This window comes from Pempheris klunzingeri, chromosome 15, assembly GCF_042242105.1.
Source record: "Pempheris klunzingeri isolate RE-2024b chromosome 15, fPemKlu1.hap1, whole genome shotgun sequence".
Classification (NCBI taxonomy): Eukaryota; Metazoa; Chordata; class Actinopteri; order Acropomatiformes; family Pempheridae; genus Pempheris; species Pempheris klunzingeri.
The window spans coordinates 17612617-17635009 of NC_092026.1; the positions used below are offsets into that span (position 1 = coordinate 17612617).

A 22393-nucleotide genomic window follows, 5' to 3' on the forward strand; every position below is an offset into this window, starting at 1 on the left:
GTGAATGCCCTGCAGGCTGCAGCATATTGCAAGATGGACAGGATTTACATTAAAGATGTCCACCATGTATGTTAACTAGTCAACACTCAGAATTTCGATTGAACCAGATTTTACATAGTTGTAGGCCTTTTTTTCACAGCAGACATTTTGACTTGTCCTAGAAAGAGAAGCACAGGTGTTGTTAATAACATTAATGATGGCTCTGTCCTGGTAAGCCAGTGTGCACAAAGCCTGCACCCTGAAACTAAAGCAGCTAAATGTCCTCTGTGGAAAAGGCCTGTTAAATAGATGTGCTGCAGTATTGCTAATGGTACTGTTTGCTAGCGAGCTAGCCTACACGCCAGTCCCAAATGATGAATATAAACACAGCAGCACTGAAACAGAGAAATATGATTATGCTCTTTATGCAGTAGGAAAGAATACATCTCATCTTCTATCAAAGCCAGGTGCAAAGTATCAGGTACAGTAAGGGGAAAAATATGGAGCATCTGCACACCTGAGTATAGTAAGACTTTTTTTTTTCACTGCAGACCTGGTGGTGATAAAACATTGTCTTGCTGAGTCAAATAAAGCTTTGGGAGGTAAACCTTACTAGAGGATACTCTAGTTTTTTCTTCTAATTTCATTAGTAGGCGATATAAACTAATATATAATATAATAAAAATGCAAAAATATATAAAATATTTTAACAATCCAGCCCCTCCTGGCTTATTTTACTTCCATATTGTGTTTCAAAAAGACAGATATCAAATCATTAAAAGTCTTAAAAATGTTCTTTTTCCATGCTGGGATAAACTTGAGTCTCTAAAGCCCTGAATAAGCAGGAATAGAAATAATAGATCCACAGTTACATCCTTCAAGTAATGGAACTCCTCCCTGCAGCATCACAAGAGTTTTACAACTTCATGGGGGATGATGCTGAACTAACAAACTGATCCCAGCCTATCTTCATGCAAAAGCTGTAAAATGCTTGTTTACGGAACCTATGAACATGTAAGCATGTGAAATGTCATAGTGACCTAAAAGTGCCAGAGCAGCTGCCAAAAACAAAGCAGATGCAGCGACCTTACCCACAAGGGACGAGGAATTTCTCTGCCACTGTTTGTATTTCACCCTCAGAAATATATTTGTGAGGCCCGATCCTCCTGAGGCTGAGGTGAAACTCAGAAAGATGTAGCTGCATGACTGACCCCAGTCTGTAGCTCAGGTCAGCAGCACATTTAGGTGCTACCAGAAGGGAAACTGTTGGTACCACTTCAGGATACTTCAAAGAATATTTTCAAGCAGTGAACAATGACAAATCCCATTTTTTCTGTGTAGCGAAACACTTCTATGTGTATGTTTGGCTGATGGATGGTCGACTGCTGCTAAAATTACACTAAAATGAGTCTTTGATTTATTTCATTAAGGCAACAGGAGGAAGGTGGCTCCAGTGATTTCAACGTGTAGTGTTAATCGGATCCCCGATGAGTTCAACCACTAGATGAGCTGTTTGGATGATGACAGCATTGATCTGTGAGGGTAATTAGACCACAAAGAGGAAAAATCTCTTGTCTTGCTGCCAGTCCATCCACTCTTGTTTGTGTTCGTTTGGGGACAGTTATTAGATAGCTAATTAAACAACTCTGTCTCCCAGAAATGATGTTTTTATCTCACTAAGTTGCTTTCATAATCACGTTCTACTGACAAACGTAACTGCTACCTGGATGATGTTCACAGACATTTATGTACTGTGGTGGAGTCGCGGGGGGGGGGTCGGGGTGGATGCCGAATAAATAACGTGCATCTGAGTCCAGAGCTCGGAAACGTCATCATTTCGGTTATTTTGTTGAAAAACAAATGAAAAATGAATGAAATTAAATACAGAAAACAAACGAGATATGTTGTCAGTGAACATTTTACTGCTACGTCCACTATGGTTACTTTTCCGCATTGTCAGATATGATCATTGTATATAATCAATTAACTCATTCATTACATGTAATAATAATCAAAATGTATTGTAATGTATATACTGTAAGGGTGATTTGTAGGAGACAGGGCTGAGTTAAGGTGACATTGTTGCTAGTTAGTGTGCAAGATACTGTTCTTCTTCTGGATTGTTCTGGCCATTATCAAACAGCTTTAGGTGCATTACAACCACCCACTCAAGTGGAGTGGAGTCAACCCTGAATTGCATGTAGCCCGAGAAAACCATGATGCATTGTAATCAGGTTTGTGATGTGGCTAATGTTGATTTTAATGCAGACTGGCTTGGAAGACAGAGTACGACTGAAACGACTCCAGCAATCAGGCCGGTCACAGGCAGCCTGTGAGTGTGAATCGAGCCCCGGATGTGATCCCTCACTCTCTTCACAAAGTGAGTTCTAGTGAATCAGGGACTGTGATGTTCCTGAGATAAAAAAAAACGCTAGTGAACAGATGTTTGTTGGTGACAGATGGAGCAACCAGATGGCTGAAGGCGTCCGACTCTTCATGCTTACTGATCTGTTCCTCACTAGTTCACCAACTGCTCATTAAAAACACGCTGTTTGAAATGTGGCCATGGGAGAATTCATGTGACGTGTTCAGTGAAGAAAGTGATTGAGAAAACGATATTATGCGTGAAGCTTTGACTCACAGTGCAGACAGCGGTAGGACAGCGTTTGCAATCAAATGGGAAAACAGCGAAGAAGTTACGCTTTACATGCAATTTTAGGACAATGCAGCAGAGGAATAATCCTAAATACACACACACACACACACACACAAATCACCTGAGGTGTTTTTATAGACAAACAGGAATGTTACAGTCTCCATCCTGGCAGCTCAAAACTCAATTCAGATTTTAGCTCAATTTTTGACTCAATCCAGACACTTTTTGCTGTCTCTTCTCTGGATCTACTCCATTTGTTAATCGCATCAATCATGTAGTTCAGCAGTGAACACGAATGTTTGAAGAGATGTGAGGGATGTGGAGAAAAACGATTTACTGAGCGCTTCAAACTCTTCAGCTTTTTGCCAAAAGGGGCCGTCAGGTTGGTGGTTTAGGAAGGTTACAAAGTTTAGGCGATGCAGATCCACCTTCACATCAGGTTCAGGTAGGTTTTTCATTGGTCTCTTTGTGATCATATAAAAGAGAACTCCTTCTCTTGACTGAATGGCACATTTTTCTAATGATATTTCTACAGTATCTCAATCTCCAGAGCCTTTAGCATTCCCGGTGTTCATCGTCAGTGTCCCAAAGCTATTTAGTTCCCTCTGGTTGGCTGATTCATCGAATGTTTTCTTGCTTGCCTGATTATCCCATCATATCTACTGTAAATAGCCGTAGGCACTTTGATAATTATATTGCAAGTGTGGCATATGGTGTTGTTAACGCATTATCCATGTGCATGTTTGTAGCATTATACTCGGGCAAAATGAGGTGAAGAAAATGGTAATAAGCCTTCTCATTTGCTCAGCTGGTGTCACATAAACCACCCAGTGAAAGAACTTACTCTTTTATAAAAGCACAAACGGAAGTGATCATCTGTGCTGTACAAGCAGTGGTTACATTTACTCGTCCAGAGCACCAGCACTTTTGACTTTTGCTAACCTGGGTACATTTAGTTCAGCTTGTTACTGGGTAATGATGTCTGTTTGGCTCAAACAAACCCTGAGAAAAGGCAGACATATGCTGCAGCTCTCTTTGTGTCAGAAGAACAATGTGTGGCTCTGCTGTGTGGTTCAGCTTTACTGCTGCTGGATAAAAATGTAAACTGCAATGGGTGAGAAAAGTGAGAATCAGACATCATTTATTTTCACGTTGAAAGTCGGTTTGTCAATTATCAGATTAATCCAGACAAAACTCCACCCTCCTGTAAGAGCTGCGTGTGCATCTTGCTGGTGTGCTGGCACCTTTTTAAAAAGTTTCAATCCAAGTACATACAGCACTGTATTTAGTGTCACAATTGTTAAACTGAGTGGTTTGGAAACAGCAACTTGTAAGCCTCTGTTTCCAGTCTCAGTTGAGGGAATGTGCCTCAAGGGTTGAAGATTTTTGGATTATATCGTCTTCTCTCCTCCATTAAAATTTTTGAGACTCAAGACCATCCTTTTTCTTGATCCTCTGTTTTTACTCCTGGCTGTTAACGAAAATGCGGTAAAGATTCAGTTTCCCCCCTCTGGAGGACTCTGGTTTCCACATTCGAACCAGCGAAATGAAGCCAAGTGTTCAGTCATTCCTCCTAACACGGCCCCCTCGCCCAGCCCGCCTTCTCCTTCCCAATTAACAGCGTCTTTGCCTCAAGTCGCTCTGTCAGCTCCGATCAAGGCGACTCGTCTTCTCAGAGATGACTGAGCATCCATCTCGCCACCTCCAGGCCGAGCAAGCCCCGAGGACGGAGCCGATATGTAGAAAGGACATGAGAGAGGAGGAGGACCGCAAAGAAAAATGAGGGGAAAAATAAGAAGTTGCGAGCCTCAGATGGACCACACACAAAAATAAAGACATGATTCTTTATTATTGTGTGGTCCATCTCTGTTGCTGAGCATCAGCCACACAGTTTCGGCAGGATTTTATGTTAACGTTTGAGCTGAAAAACTGAGAGTGCAGCTCTTTTCTATGTCTGCCTGTTTTGCCAAGGTGCTCATATTAACTAACCCAACTATCCTGCCCCTCTGCTCACTTCAGACATCCAAACGGAACAACTTTTTTCTGTCATGAGGAACCACATTGAACATTCAGATCATTGATTATTACAGCGTTTAACTAAGTAGTAATTAAATACATTTACTCAAGTACTCGCCTAAGAAAAAATTTGATTCAGGCTATTGAGTATTTTCCATTTTTTGTTACTTTATACTCCTACTCCACTACATTTATTAGACAGATATAATTGGTAAGTTACTTTTAAATTGTGGTTTACAGCTTGTGATTCCTTAAATAAAAGCAGTGTGTAGTGGGGGGTCTCTTGTCACGTTTCAAAGGCACATTTCCATTCGAAACTTTTCAGATGATTCCATTTACATAATTGTTTGAGGTCTAAATAGAGGATGTTAATAGAATATTGTGCATCAGAACTTTGTTTTTACCTCTTTCTCCCCTAATAATCAAACAAACTCTCAGATTTATGACCCTTCTGAGGAGCCCAACCCTTAGGTTGTAAACCAGTGGACTATATACCACACTGTAAAGAAAGTAGAACCACTACAGAACTATTACTTTTACTTTAATACTGTAAGTATATTTTGCTGATCATACTTACATACTTACACTGCTGTAAACTATCATACATAACTATTCAAGATCATCAAATGGGTCTTTTTATACGTCCTGGACACACCCACACAGTCCTCAGTGCATCTGGGCTTCTGCAGGGGGACTGGAGTGATGGGCGTTCTGCAGATGTTAATGGTGCAGTGCCTGGCTCAAGGGCATTTCAGAATTAGCAGGCAACATACTTGGAAATCTCTACCGCCCCATTTACGCTTGGACACTTCATACATCTAGGATATCTGATATCACAAAGGCCAACGTGAACGCAACCAGGAAGCATTACCCGGGGGGCTCAGACTTAAAATAGGACTGTGATAAAGAGCCACACGCCTCCCTGCAAAGATTCAGAAAAATGCCTTCAAACCCTGAAAGCACCCCCACCCACCCCTAGCGACCACTGACACTCCCACAGCCCTGTCACATGCACTTCTATTGCTCTAAACACACACATTTAAGCTGTTTTCAGATGTTTTAAGGGCTAAATATTACAAGGTCATCGACAATTCATAGAACTGTAATTACATGTCTAACATCTACTGTATACAGGCTGGTCGTACGTGAGTGCCTTTTTTTTTTACCAGCTTTCAGTCCTTTTTTACCGGCTTTCAGTCCTCAGGCCTCCTCCTTCATTGACAGCCAAGACAATGGTTCAGTGCCATTTGAACTGTTAACGTTAGATTATTGAGGCTTCAGCAGAGGCAGTGGAGAGTGACTGAATAGGTGACGACCCGAACACTAATGAATGGAAGGGAGTCTTTCTACAACTGCTGCTCAGTTGCATGCTGTCAAGCTTTAATACTCGGTTGATTGCTGTATTTATATGTCGGGTTGGGGTTGGGGAGCAGACGAGACCTTTTAAAACATCAAAGCTTTTCATCATTAAGACTCACAACACATGTTGACAATGCATGCATGCATTAAATGCATTTATGGGCTCAAATGGTGTGGAAGACTTTCTCTTAACAAGCCCTTTTGTTCTCTGGAATTGTCTTCCAATCCAAATTTCAAGAGGCGACTCTTTTAAAAGTGAACTCTGAACACACCTATTCTCATCAGGCTTTAACTCATTTAGTCTGCCTCAAGTTCTGAATTATGATATTCAGATTTTCTTTCTTTTTTTTGTATATATATGTGTGTTTTCATTTGTATCCATGCATGAATGTGCAGAAGCTTTATGGTTAGACTGTATTTTCTAAATATTCTGTTTTTATCTTATTTATTCATTTTATTCATTTCTATGCATTTTTATACATTTTACTAATGTTACTCATATTTTATGCACAGCCTTTTGAGGCATACTTTGTTATATAGGGCTATAAAAAACATGACCTGACTTCCTGCTCTTTCTTTTTTGAAATCGATAGACAGGATTTTGTGAAACACCTCAGAGCCCCAGGCACACAAACTAAAATTCAGAATACATTTCTCAAGTTTTTCTTTTAGTTCAAGCTTGTAATTTGCTCCAGCCATGTGTGTGTGTGTGTGTGTGTGTGTGTGCCTGCATTTGTGTTTCTTGCTCTAGTGAAACCTGTCGCTCTTATATGAAAACTGAAACAGCTTAATCAGAGTAGTTAAAACAGGACATTTAACAGACAGCACCCCGTGAGGAGGTGGAACTGTGAACACACATTTCATCATAGGCAGAACATCATTCAAGAACAGAGATGCAAAATGGGAGAAGCCCTGAAAAAACACTGCAGTTGGTTGACAGGAAGTTCATCTTACTTTTCAGACTAACAAAGCAAATAAAAAAACATCAAACGAGATATATACTCTATGATGTGGCAGTGCTTTTCTCCCCTCAGTTTTACAGAGATTTCATGATGATAAATAGCCTTGACAATCACACAAACAATTTCAGTAATATCTGATCAGACCTCATTTAAATACAGAGAAGTTTATGCACTAACGGGCACAACAGAACAGTCAGGTACACACACTCCACAGCCCCGGGAAGATATCCAGTCAGGTAAAGTAAGTGAAAACAGCTGTGTGGGTGGACTGTGAGTTTGAGTGCGTTGTCATGTGAGAGCCACCTTAATTATCAGTTTCTGACATCAATATCTATTAGATATATTTGTAATAGAGTGGAAACTTCAAATGCTCTGCTACATCTGATTTGGCCCTGAGTGCCTCAAAAAGCAAACAGACATGGATGCTTCACTTCAGTCAAAGTCCGTTGTTCAGGGTAATTTAATAAATATCAGTTCAGTATTCCCAGGAGGGACTTTTAATTACATGCTACCGGCTAGCATATCCAACAGAGTGTCGCAGTCTGCAAATAACTTTTATTTTTATTAGCCATAACCATAATATTTGCCTAAACTTAACCATACTGTAGTTGTGATTTGCAACTGTTGTAGATAGAGAATTTAAAAAAAACATAATTCAATCATCACATCATCGTAAATTTATGGATATACCAGCGCTAAACAGTGTGCAGGAGTTTTTCAGTTTTATTAAAGTTGATGGTCTGATGCTTTTGTCGCACATCTAAAAAGAGTAAAGCCACAAATCTGTAACCACATCGATGAAATGTGTTTTCAGTACGTTTGTAAAACACACACACATAAAATCGGCAAAACAACTCTAAACAATATTTGAAATATGCCCGCCGAAGGACAGGTTGAGTCTCTCAGAGTCCTCTAGTGGAGACATGACACTGCTGCACCCAGAGGACATGAAGTTTTACAGTTACACAAATTTGGGATCTAAACAACAAAACTGCATTAGGTAAGACAGCATAACACACATGCACATTAAGACTGGCAGTTGCTGTATTGAGTTGTACGATCATGAGAACCCTTGCAAGTTATCCAACATCGCACATGACGTGAATGTTTCATTTATCATGTACACTGTTTGCTTGGATGGGCTTCATCTCAGAAAGTGTCTGAGGGGCACGAAACTGAGAACATGTTACAGCCTGCTTTCTTTCCAAGGTTGTCAAATTGCGCCACTTTTTCACACCCGTCATTGTCTGATACTGATGCAAGAGGACAGATGCTCAAAGCAACTGCTCTGGCGGCCCTCTCACTGCAACATTTTCAGACATTTATTATTATGGTAACAACAATAAGTATGTGGTTAATGGTTCAAAATGGTTGCAGTTTCATTAGGAGTAGGCATCAAAACTTCTTGGTTGTGTTTAATATGATGGTTTGGCTTGAAATTGAATTAAGTTAAGTTAAAATAAGTAAGTCGTGAAAGTTAAGTTTCACTTGTAGTTTCACATGGGACACGAACACCAGTTTCTTAGGTGTCCTCACTCCTTATATTACATTGCGGTTTAGTGTCTCACACAGACAGGACAAAAGAGGGGGTGACAAAGTGGCAATATTTGACGACCTGGGGATGAGAACCATCTGGATGTAATAATAATCAATGCAAATATTCCCAAAAGTAAAGAATTGCATTCAGGGTCTTCAAATTGCCTAGAGATGCTTTGATGGCTTAAATTCAAGGGAATATTCTTAAAAAGCCACTCAAATTATCATGAAACATGCCCCCTATCTAAAAGATGAACTGACAGACTTGTTAATTTGAAATTGTAAGGGGAAATTGTATTGCCATTGTCATTAAGTAGAATAAGCTTCTAAAAGCACAAACAGTTGAAAAAAGTTTGAGAGAGTTACATTCACACAGTGCAATGCTTACAAAGATTGCTTTTATCAATCATCTCTTGCATGACATTCATGGTGTCTCTATACAAATACATGTGTTGAATAAAGACATGACACTCAGCATCATGTCAGCCAACATTAAATATGAAATCACTCGACAAAACAACACTGTGTGTGTGTTGTGTATGGCCGTCAGTATTCTGTGTACCACTCTAAATCACGTAGACGTCTTATGATACACAGAGTAACATGGTGATATCTTGTTTGTAAAATACCTTGTGACACTTTTCTTGAGGCATATTGGCTTGTCTTGGTTTATTGGATTATAATATTTGATATTTGCATGGCAGCAATCAGATACTATCAACAGTTTTATATTTACATTGCTTGTATTGTTTTCTGGGGGGGGGGGGGTCAGATATTTTTCACAAATCACATTATATTATATTATTATATATTATATTATATTCATTTATTTGCCTTATCAGGTTTGACAGTCTCCAAGTCAACACCAGAATTTAAACAATTAGTTTAAAGATCTGTAGCAATTATGATTCATCACTGCTGCTTTCAAGCTCCAACCTTTTACCAAAATTTGGATTTTCAATCGGTAACTGAGAACCATAATGATATTCTAATTCTCTCTCTTGTGGTACAAGGTTACTTCTTCTGTAGCTCATCTGAAATGTGGCCCCATATCCTTATTAATCTGTGAGGCTGATGAAAAAATGTCCGATATTATGCAGATCATACTCCAGTATATCTATAAAACGGGAGCTTCCAGGACCCCAAAACTGGCTTGATGTTAGCTAAAGTTACAAAACTTTGCAAAAACTTTTGCTTCCCAGATTTTATCGACCAGATTCTGAGCACCAACTAAGAATTAATCTAAATTTGGTCCAGTACTGTATTCAGTAAAATCTTTTTAAGGCACAATGATGTCTGGATCCTAATTATTTATATAAGTGCAAATTTGTTTTAGAGTGCTGTATTTAAAAAAAGATTACCATTAATCATTTAAAAGTATCATTAAAATAGTGTGAGTTACTTTTGCAAAATTACAGAAATGAAATTATGGCTCTTCTTTATGACAGTAAGTGGCTAAAATCTTTGGTTCACCAAAGATCTTAACGGGAGGGAATATTGTCTTACAGATAGTGAATAAGTAATTATCAGTGGTGTGAAGTGTCATGACTCAAAATCTTCTTACTGTCTATGCCTCAAGTCAAGTGGCACCAGAATTTTTGTCTTGTGGCGACAGTTAAACACAACATGTAAAACACAAATATAGAACACTGTACAAAGCAAGCGTTTCCTTTTTTCTTGTCATCTCCTGACAAAATGTACATTAGATTTAGAAATTGCAACACTGACAGCCATTTACCAACAGCAATCAAAAAAGGCAAACACTGAGAATATCATGCAACTTCAGCGTAACACTTACTGCATGAATAAAACCAACATTATTCCCATTTATGGATGAAGAATTATTATTTTCTGTCAGGTTGCTGTATCCACAAGGCACTTCTGGTTTAACTGGTGACTGTTAATAGATGCCTCTGCTTCTGCTGGAGCAAATGCAAACATGCTTGATGCAGATTGTTGACTACAGATTTGTTTTTCTTCTGCCACGTAAACTAGTTTTAGAGACTTCTGGCTACATCCTGCTCAGTGATGGGTTTGGTCATAAGTGTTTTCTCTTGCACTCGTAACCAAGCCAAGCACTTATGTCATGGTGTATAAACACTCCCTGGAGTACACTCCACATCATTGGAGCAAGGTAAGAGTTCAAACTGGAGGTAAAAAGAAAAAAAAGATTTTCATGGGTGTAAAGTTGGTCTTTACTATCAGTGTATAGTGTTATACACAGTGTTATAATCAATTGTACTTTAGCACTGTTGAGAATATAACAGAACATTTCTGGTTGTGATTAGAAAATTAATCATGAAATGGTCACATGGTGGATAGAAAATAAAATAGGAAATAAAGTAATCACTTGCTTTTCACAATATTAACGCTAAATTACAAATCTGCTCATCACAGCTTTCACATAGTGTACTGTAAATGCTGCAGATGCAACCAAAATCTGGTTTACTGGTCTTCAGTGCCTTTTAGCAATGTTTGCTTTTCGTAGTATAAAGGTTTTATTTTCTCTGTGGGTTGGGGCAGAGAGGATTTTCTATAGAACAAAGTATTGTGGGTGAGAGAGATCAAAGTCACTACATGAGCAGGTGGGAGTGGATGGAAATCCTGCGTTAGTGGGTTGTGGGTTCAAATAAACAGCTCTGTGCAAATCTCCTGTTCAAGACTTTCATTTGATGAATTTATTTCGTTATTCTGTGTTCAGTGTTTCTAAAAACACAGATCAGAACAAATTGTATTGTGGGATGTGATCCCTCACTGGCTTCCCGCTGAGACCTCAGTACTGCTCAAATTGCACATTACAAATCTGTAAAATGGATCCTGTCCTGTTTCACTATGAAACTGGAACTCTATAGTTTGGATATTAAAAAATGTGCTGGTGTTGTGTCAACAAATCGATTGTCAAATGGTTATGCCACCAATTTCAACAGAAGTTCCTGGTGGAAACACTGTGGTACGTTTCCTTTTAAATAACATCTTCAGTCATCTGCATTGTTTCATCACAACAGATCACTGAACACAGTGTCAAAAATCATCATAGCACAGATAAATGTTTTGGAGCATGCATAGCACTTCCCAATGACAGCAATTCATTAAATGTACATTAAAAACTATTCGGTTTGTCAGGACAATTTGGGTTCTGAATCAATACAAGTCAACCCTGTTGTTTACCAGTATTTTCACCAGTAGCCCAGACAGTCAAGGCTCGTGTGCTGACCTGGGTCAAAATGTAATTGTGAATCATTCTTAGTAGTGATTTTTACAAGCTTCAAGTATCAGATGGGTGGGTGTGGCCACTATGGACCACAAAACACGTCTGTAAAGTATCATGCTGTTGCCTTTTTGCTGCTGCTTCTGAGATGGAATGAAAACTGTGAACTTAACATAACATAGCCTGAAAAAACAATGATTTAATTTACCAAACACAAGTAGCTAGATTACACAAACATCTTGGGTGACTTGTTTAAGTGAAACCTTGACTCCAAGAAACAGTCTTTAAAGGTACAAATAATCCACCTGTACTTTCTGCCTCAATAAGCCCTTCAAATTAAATAACAAAATATACCACTTGTCATCTGGATGATGATTTTAAGAGCTTTCTGATCTGACTTCACTATTGGCAAGACGATTACATTTTTCATTGCCTTTAAAATTTGCTACAAATCACCTTTTTAGAAATACAGCTATGGTTAAGGTTTGGTTAGGTTTAGGCACAACAACTACTTGGCTCGGCTTAGGGAATGACCGGTTGGTTAACAAAAAAAACAACACTCACTTGTGGTAAAAACAGGAAATAAATTGTGACCTCTCATGTTAAAGTCTGATGTTAGCTTGTCAACAAAGTTGTACTGTTTCCTCCTTTGCTCCTGACAGACAGTTCTTACATCCACCACATGGTTGATCACTTGAATGTGGTTATGGGGCAACAACTGACGCTGCCATTAAGAGAAAGGCCTCTCTTTCTTTTTCAATGTATGTGGCTTACACATTACATCCAGGTCAGTTATGCTAATTTACAAACACAACAGTATTGCATGAGTTCCCTTTGTCGCTAATGTACAAGGCTTCATGAAATAGTTATTTATCACTCCTAAATTCTCCTCACTTCCATCAACCACACAATATAACATAATATAGTGGCTGCCTTGTGGCTGCAATTGAACTCTAATCTAAAGTCTACAGCTTTGTTAACCATGAGAAGAATAGCACTGTTTTTCTTCTATACATATTTCTTATATAAATATTTAAAGGATGCATATAGCATGCACAAGTCAAAGCACATACAGCTCTTACCTTGCCCATGTGCACAGGTCCAGGAGAAACTAACTGTAAACATGAGGTTGCGGATGATGCACAGACTGACGTCTAGACCCGTTCTTTCTTGGCTCACACAGATAACACGACATGAAAAGACTAACTAGAAATGATTCTTTGTTGCCAGCAAACACAAGCACACCCTTATAGGATGATACAGAGCAGCTTTAAGTCCATTTAAGGTAGATTTTGAAGGCTCTCAGAGATTTGTAAAGCTTTATAAAACCGGAATCAGCTCTGTAATGATGTGCACGTCCCACCCACGTGGTACTTCACCTCAACTTTGTGTCAAAATCATTTTGTAAAATTATTCGACCCAGGTCAACCTGGAGACTGTATGTGTTTGTTTTTTTTAATCTCTCAGGCCCTCACAGCACTGTGGTCTCTGACTGCAGGATGGACTGTGTTCGGGAGTTGCAGTGAAACTGCACCATGTGCTCTGAACCATTCCTGGAGGCGAAGGTGCTGTTGAAGTGGTGATCTCTGCTCAGGCGGCAGTTCAGACACATACTTCGCCACTTTCTCTTTAGCTCACCTTGAACCTGCGAAAATAGATAAATAAACCAATATTCTTTTGAACTAAAGTTATTAAAATGTTCAGAACAATGAATCAAACCTCCACCAAACCACTCCTTTACCCCCAAATGTGTTGAAAGATGAAAATATAGATTTAAATCTCTCAAAGTGTCACATCTGATGGTCCGCTCTAGTGCTGCATTTGTATGCACGGATTAGTTGTAACACCACCTAATGAAACACTTTTAACAGTTTTATGGATTTTAGATATTAAGATGGATAGACAGCGCATATTGAAAACAACAACATGACAAAGCCTTTCATTGGTGCATGTTTTTTTATTTCTGGTTAGTTTATGGACAATTTTATTCAGAAAGCCTGCACAGATGAAGGGAAGAGTGTTAAAATAAAATATCATGTGTTTTATCTACTTCATTAGTTTAATCTGTTCTTGTGTATTAATGATACAGAGCTCCTTTTGTTTTTCCTTTACTTACACTGTGAATTTGTTTTTTTATTTAGTTTGTTTAAAGTTTTAGCTGATTTGATCACTTTGATTAACTGGAACATGAATTTCCCTGGTCAGATTTCACTTGAAATGGCTTGTTTTTTACTCTCTTAGATGCTGTTGTTTGCAAAGGCAGACAATATGACAAGCAGTCGATGTTTAAACAAAAGGCAAACTGCTTTTTTTCTGCACTGCTGTTTGGATTATATAATCTGTAACATGTTTAATGAAAATGAAATCTGACAATGGAATTAGGACACAGTCGCAAATGTTATGTCTTTCAACCAAATTGCCAAAATAATTTACTGCTAATCAAATGTTTCCACGTAAAGCCACACTGAAATTAAACTGTGTATTTTTAAATAAGCACGTTATCAGCTGAGGACAGACTAATTTACGAGGACACTTTAATTATATGTTTATAATTATATATTTGTAACCGTGACAATATGTTATTTTTATATCTCTATAATGGAAAATTAAATACTAGGAAATTATGTATGATTGGAAATGCGAGTCCTGCTGCAGGGTTTCACTTTTCCTTGATATTATTAATCACTATGTACTGTGCTGTGTCATTTCATTTCATATAACGAAAGCTTACCTCACTGTTTAGGAAACAGTAGAGAATGGCCACGACCAGACCCTGAAAAAAACCCCCCAAAAAACAAAATGCTGTCATCTTAAGAAATAAGAAGCAATTCAACGTTCAAACACAAAGTTAGACACAAGAATTAATGACAATAAAATGTAGAAACAGCATTGTGGGTAGACTAATAATACAACACCTGAAAGGATCCAAGGGCCAAGTCAAAGAATATTTTGTAATCTTCTGCAATAGATTCGCTGAGGGAAACAAAGACCACATAGTGGATCCCAAACAGGGGGATAAGCAGGAGAGTGGATTTGGCCAACCTCCTGAGAGGAACACAAGAAAGAAAAGTTATGTACAGTCAAGTGTAACAGATCCAGTGTTTGCTCTTAGTGCTGTTAGACATTCCCCCAAGAAAATGCGATGCTTGTGTCAAGCAGATAGTTTAATGATCTGTGAGACAAAAAAGGTGGTTGAACAAAGAGTCTAAACTCAAGGTTCACTTACTACCTTAAGTCTGAGCTTTCAATTTCATGCCAAAGTCTTTATGAGTGGAGGACGTTTGCTTAGTTGTCCGAAATGCAGCTGAAAGCTCAGAAAAAGGATTTGAATTAAGATTGTTTTGTCAAAAAAGTGGTGAACAGAATTTCGTTTGTGCTGCTGGAAGTTTAGAAAAATATTTGGTAAACTCAGCAGCAATGCACAATTTCAGAGACATTGCAAAACATTCATAAACACAGATTTCAATATGTGCAAATACACAAATTAAGAGTTTCTTTTATGCTTCAGAAATTATTTATTGTTTCCCACATGACCAACTGACCACCCTTATATATGCACAATTCAATTGTGGATCATAACAAGTTCAAGGCCTCAAAATAGCAAATGATATACAACTGACCTCAGACCAGCACAAAACATTGCTGGATTATTTGGATGTTTCCCTTGATGATGACAGCTACATCATCTATATTTCTATAAAATCTACTCCGAAATGGGTCTGTGAAAAACCTCTTTATCTGATCAGTAGATAATTAGACCAGGAACGCCAACAGTGGCGGCAGCACGGTGCTCAGCACCTGTCGAACAGATTTGGTCAGAAGGAGCAGCAGTACAGTGGTACGTTTTCCTGCACTTCACAGTTCACACTCTCCACTTGACTGAAATTTTTTTTCTACTTTGATGATTATGATGAATCATGTGATCTGAGATAATACAGAGTCCACTTCGATCTATCCGGGCATGTACTGGAAAAGACCGTCTGGACCTGATTAGACAGAATTTGGTCACTAAGACTCCAGTGGTCCCATCGGGGCTTCTACAATCTCAGCAGTGGGCAAATGAAACTAAAACCAAATGCATGTCTTAGAGACAGGGACAGGGGAAACTAAATACATCTGGATGATAAGACTCATGTAGTATTGTAAAAACCCCCTAGCTCCCATATAAGGCAGAAAAATCCTCCGTCCCAGGATCGCTCTCCAACTGTCACCTCTGCTCAGCCCTACACTGAATCCCACTGCAATGATGCTTCTTCACTAACAGGAGGTTCTGCAGTGGAACAAATCAGGTTTATCCAGGTTTTCATCACCATCACCTTGCATGAATCTCACACCCCCACAGCCGCAGGACACGAGAATATCTGACAACTCAGCACAGCTCAGATTTCCCTGGAGGGTAAAATTGCCTGAAGATTAAACACACCAACTCTGACTGGGCAAACACTCAAACAGACACTATATCGCTCTGTAGAGGTTTCACCCCCCCCCCCACTCTCCATTTCACAAAGGCTGCATCATGAAATGCTGTCGTGTTGAATGATTGTTAACATCACTCTTATCTCTCCAGACAGCAAACACAGAGGGGATAAAAAAATGTTCTGGGTGTCTCAGATCGTCTGGTTTTTTATATTACGAGGCATTTAGCTGACTCTTCTATCCACAGTAGCTTACACTGACCAAGCAGGTGTAGCGTTAATGACACATAAATGTTGACACAATCTGCCAGCGCATATTAAAAGTTGCACACGGGAAAACAGTTTTGCAGCACGCATCCAAGTGGGCGGAGACGGGATTTATGTCTCCATGCAGCTATGTGAGATACCTGTACTGTGATTGGTCGTTACCGCCAACGTCAGGACACCTCAGCTTCTGAACCAAGATCCGAATGATGCTGATGAACAGGATAAAGTTCACCTTGGGGACCGGAAGGAAATGTTAGAACTATTAAAGAGAGTCAGAAAACCCAGCGAGGGGTGATTTTATTCTGTCGTGTTTTCTACCCACAGAAAGCAATGAATAAAAAGTTAAGACAGACACACAAACACAGTCTAGAAAACAGCAAGTGCACCTTCCAGTTAAATGTGGATTGACTGACAAGACATCTTTATCACTGGAGCATCTTCGGTTCTCTTTAAAGCCTTAAAAGACGTAAACAGTTCAATGACGTTTAGTGAAATCACCTCACAAGACTTTTGCTAATTAATGTGTTTTAAACTGTCCCCTTATATCTTAGCAATTAGCATAATTAGGCCATGGCAGGTCTGTCAAGCTTTACATTATATATGTATATTTAATCAGAATATCTTTAGATAACTAGATTATTTTGTAGTTTAGAAAAAGTCCCATTCAGGTGTGCAACATCCCCTACAGGGATGAGTTTAGAGTTTAGAGTAACAGTGGCTGTAATTTGCTCCTCATTGGATTTACTTACCCGAGATAACTTTTCCAAACACATCAGTCTGTCCTGATCTTCAAAGACTTTTTTTTAAAAAGTTAAAGTGGAACATACTGAGAATAATTCATAGGTCTTACTGCGGTATTACATGTCCAAATTATATATCTTAAATTAAACAACTGAACAGCATCTGTCAGTGTACTAAGCCAACCAGCTCTACCCAGCATTACAAGCATTGTATGTCTTCTACATGATTTTACCTGAGACCTTTTTTAGCTTTGACTCTTGATAATAATGTGGTGTTAATTTGGCGTGATATCATGTTATCAATCAATCAATCTTTATTTATAAAGCGCCAATTCATAACAGCGTTATCTCAAGACTCTTTACATAAAGAGCAGGTCTAGACCAAACTCTTTAATTAGAGAGAGACCCAACGATTCAGGAATTCAAAATTAAGGATTCAAGAATCCCCACATGAGCAGCATCAGATATTATATTGAACAACAGTGGCAGGAAGAACTCCCCTTTAATGGGAAGAAACCTCGAACAGACCCAGGCTCAATGTGGGCGGCTTCTGTCATGTTATATAGCCAAGATCTCTCATCATCATGAGTGTGATTAAAAGAGTCAGCCAAGGAAGGAGTTTCTAACCATCACAGAGCTAAGGTTAATGAACAACCTCGCACCACCTGATGATTCAGCTGAGAAAATCAATGCTTGCCGGTGAAAAATGAGGAGCCTGCTTTTGTTGTCTTCTGTCTGAAATCAAGGGCTACTTGTTGTGACTGGTAAATCCGCCATTCATATCGGAAAGCCTGACAGGCACCTATATCCTTTTATATTATCATGCATTTTTCCATTTGGAGGCACTTGAATGCTTTTTGAACCAACAATCATGTGAAACATCCGCAGACAAACAGGAGGTAATGAACCTCAACCTACCATAATGGAGAATCCAATTGGTCCATTGATCACCCAGTTGGCTATGGGGTTGTCATTTGTCTCCCAGCATCTGCGGGAACGATAAATAACAATAATGTAGCTATTATAGTATTTCTAATGCATTTGTGAAATATAACAGCAACAGGAAACAGTGGATGGTTACAAGCAGAGGGACAGCCTCTACTCCATTTTCTGCAGATGTTTTCCAGAGATTCATGTGAAAAACGAGTTTCCAAGGCTGAATCCGACTATTTTAAGTCACTCACATCTTAAGCCAAATCTCAGGTTCTTCAGGGCAAGTCTAGGTTTAATTTTAGGCCACTTGTGTTTGGTCTTCAGTAGTCAGAGGCTAAGCGAGGTAGCTCAGACATGCCTCTTCTCAGCCATATTCGCCAATTCTTCCTTTATTTGTCTATTTCAAAGTTAATTTAACAGGGACAATGTATATAATCATACATTTCAGTGCTTGAAATCTAACGCACTACACAAAGATATAGCTAAAAGCTAACTTTCATCCCCAGTCATATGGCCATACCTTGAAAGCGTTCAAAGCTCATGCCAAGTCTCAAATAAAACATGTCAGTCAAGTCAAAGTCAAGTCTAAAGGCATCATTTTTGTATCATATTAGTCTGATTTTTGCCATTTTGTTCTCCCAGCCTGTACATTTGCTTGTATACTGATTCTTTCATTTGTCATTTCAGTCCAGGCCCCTCCCTCCGAACCTGCAATAATGTCGTGTATTATTGTTGCCACCATTCACCATCACCTGACAGGCCCATCCTCCTACTCACCTGTCCGAACTTTGTTTATTACTCTTTCAGTATATATACCGACCCATTTACACCCGTTCCCTGTCTGGTCCATCTGGCTACACTTTGGCTTTCTGCCTTTTTACCTGCATTCACTGTGTCATCACACTACATAATCTTAAGGTCTCAAGGTGTAGTTTTTTTCTGGAGCTTTCAAATGCACCTCGTGCCCTTTATCAAGTGTCACCAGAATAAGCGATTAAGCTCATTTTGTTAAAACTAGTTTGCCTACTACTGCTAACATCAAGATTGCACTTTTGCTTGCTGGAGCTTCCTGCTCCTTAACCCCACCCTCCTGCACACACCCCTCTGTTTATCTTTTAGTCAGCACCTGCCAGTTTTTTCTCTCCAGTTTACTATCAGCACTCACTGACACTCCCCCTGTTTCATCAGCCTGCCTGTCCTCTCTGCCACTCACCTGTTGCTCATCAGCTCATTAGTCCTGATTTTATACCAGTCAGTTCGTCCAGTTCTTTGCCAGATTGTTCTTGGTGTTTAGCCTGCATCATATCCCGCCTGTCTGTTTGTATGATCTTCTGGATTTGTGACCTGTGCCTGTTTTCTGACTTGTGCCTCTGCCTGGTTGCCTGAACGGACAGCACATTTCTCTGTCTTTACCCTTCAGTAAAGCCACTGTGTTGCCTCACTTCAGCTTTGGGTCTTCTGAACTGTGACATCCTCACACCGAGGAGCCGTAACTTTGCAGTCTTTTCTTATCAAACTGCTGTTCCTTAATTGTTATTGCTGCCTTGTTTCCTCTAAAGTTATGTCCACCCAGTGTGACTCGCTCAATTATGAGCTGCTGTATCAGCTGTAATTATGTGCAACAGAGTCTGAGCAGATCTGTAGCACCAGGCTCTTAATGATAACTACTCAATGCATTTTCCGAGCCAACTCATCCAGTGTGCTTTTTGATGTGTGGGATATTTGTCTTATTATTCTACAAACAAAGACACACACCCACACGGTTATCTGCAGATGGAAATCTAATTGATAAAATTTAATCTGTGAATTTAATGAAGTAACAGATGCAGTGCCTGTTGAATATCAATGTGTGTCTCTCACTAATGTGATTCAAACACCCCGTCTCATATCACATAATAAAGTGGATAATAAAACAATTCAAGAGTGCACGACAAGCCCTGCGATCCTATATCTCCTTGAAACAAATTATATTAATCTATGTAAGATAACTGAAGGATGTTACATGCATGGTGTACACGAATACCAAATATGAATCACATGTTCAGGCTGATGAGTGATTGGCTCATGATTGGTTGGCAGCACTCACCCTGTGTCTTCCAAATAAATCCTCGTCATCACCCACGCAAAAACGAACACAGTGGGAATTCCTGCAAAATGCCATGAGAGAACAGAGCAACATTTATTATTATTAATAATTCTACTTCTTTTTATCATTGATATTTTGTATTTTATATAGTATTAATTGCTATTTGTTTATTTAGACTATGTAAATGCTATATAGGTATTTAAATGTATTATCAGAACAATGATGGTAATGTCGTTAGATACAAGAAACTAGTTTGTTGGTTTTAACACAGATTTGAAATCTCAGAATATGAACCACAGCTACGCATAATTCTACCTACATATTGAATTCTTTAGCATTACGATACAAGAGAAAATACGTTTGGACAACAAATTGTGTCATGAGATTTAGAGAAAGCATCAAATTAAACGTTGCAAAAAGTTGCAGTAACCACATTTTAGCCACATTGGGACAGAAGAACTCCAAAACAAACTGACGTGTCAAATGCATTTGCAGACAGTGGCCTATTTACACATCCAGCAGACATGCAGCAACACTGTGGTTCCATAGAAATCATGTTTGTATTCACCTGAATGTAAGTCCAATATTCAGTCTCCTTTAAGCTCTAGTTTGGAGCTGCAGAGTAGACTGATAACGCCATATGCCATGAACGAAGTGTCTATTTACACCCAGGTGTAAATACCCAGATGGCAGCTAATTAATGTAGATAACATAATATAAGTTAGAAAAAGTGCATGTAGGGGAGAGGATGTGGCAGATAAACAAATCAAACACGAGATTTTGAAGAGACTGGGGATTAAGTTACATGTGACACTAAATATCAGTGCTGACCTTTTATCTTTAGTATTGGCTGACTTGTTATTTTTAGTTTTTGGTTGCAGTTTGGTTAGATTTAGGCAACAAAACTACTTGGTTAGATTCATACACCAAAACTAGTGACATGCTATGAAAATAAAAATAAATAACTTTTGATAAATGTGTCTTTAAATTATGTAGAAAAAGAAACAACTAAATATTAAAAGCTTTTTTCTTCCAGCTTCCAGGAGGATGAACCCCTGGGTGTAAATAGGCACACTGGCTGTTCCACCCTTTTGGGAGCAAATAGCATTGTTGGCTGATCACACCTTTAATAAAAGCTGACTGAAAGCGGTTTTTGATGAGACCTACCCCAGCCGATGAACATGTAGACAATAAAGTGTCTGTTCTCAGAGAAGATGACGACTAGCAGAGTGTGGAGGTACAGACCCTCCACCAGCAGCCAGAAGAAGTTGGCCATGATGAAGTACTGGAAAAACACCAGGCTGGCTTTACATCCCACCTGGAAAACATAGATTATGAACTTTGCATCTAAATGTTAAAATGTCAAATGTCATAAAACTCTAACAGAATTACCAGTGATATAAATTAACCTTTATGTCATTTTCTCATATCAACCTAAAGTGCACATACTATTGTTTGTGTTTGCGAGGTTGTGTGACTGCAGCGTTGTTACAGAAACAGTGTGAGTTAATCAGCCAGTCATGCTAATCATTCTGATATGTAGGTATACATTTCCATTTTTCACAAAATTGGTTCACCAGGAGGGTAAGCTTTAATTTATAAATCACAGCGATACTAACGGTGAGTAGGTGGGATTAGAAAGGTCAGAGCGCCATGACAGTATTGCTTCAATTATTAGAGACGTTTCCACTGCAAGATGAAAGCAAATGAAGATGAGTAGCAGAGAAATGTCACGGGAGAGGAGTCGGCTAAATATCAAAGCATCAAATTTCAATGTTTCGGAGGATCAAAAGCTGTCAAGTACTGAAAGTTGTCGGTAAATTATTGGTAAGATTCTCAATCTTGTGTTCTTATTTTTCTAGGGGGAGATGGAACAAACAGTTCTAGGTGGATTCAGACCGTCAAAGCTGTGGTTCATTGTTGGCATCTTAACTGCTCTGACTGAAGTGTCATCTTTTACAGTGTTTTATATAGTTCTCTCACAGCTGCAAGTAAAGGAAAACTCTACTGCTGTGCAAAACAATGTGTAATGATCCTCCTAAATAGTTCAATCGACTGTGGTAATTTTGGAGGAGGAAGTTTGTGGTCTTGTTTCTCTTATTTTGTCCACCCCTACCTCATTAATCTCAATGAAGGCGGGCTATAAACACAAACACCTCGCTGCATAATGCAGTTCAACAACACCACAAACTACATCCTCCTTAATGATCTCTAAAACTGTTTCATCTAAAACTGA

General features: G+C 39.0%; 1 protein-coding gene across 1 annotated transcript in view; it reads right to left on the minus strand.

Moving 5' to 3' along the window:
• Nucleotides 1–12950: 12950 nt before the first annotated feature.
• Nucleotides 12951–22393, minus strand: part of LOC139214509 (vasoactive intestinal polypeptide receptor 2-like) — a 55199-nt gene continuing 45756 nt past the window's right edge. Inside the window, exons 7-13 of the mRNA XM_070845380.1 lie at nucleotides 21325–21475; nucleotides 20158–20218; nucleotides 18057–18126; nucleotides 16539–16630; nucleotides 14632–14761; nucleotides 14448–14489; nucleotides 12951–13361 (exon numbers count right to left, since the gene is read on the minus strand). Coding sequence (XP_070701481.1) covers nucleotides 13188–13361; nucleotides 14448–14489; nucleotides 14632–14761; nucleotides 16539–16630; nucleotides 18057–18126; nucleotides 20158–20218; nucleotides 21325–21475 — 720 coding nt within the window. The 3' untranslated portion in view covers nucleotides 12951–13187. The remainder of the gene's footprint in view (nucleotides 13362–14447; nucleotides 14490–14631; nucleotides 14762–16538; nucleotides 16631–18056; nucleotides 18127–20157; nucleotides 20219–21324; nucleotides 21476–22393) is intronic.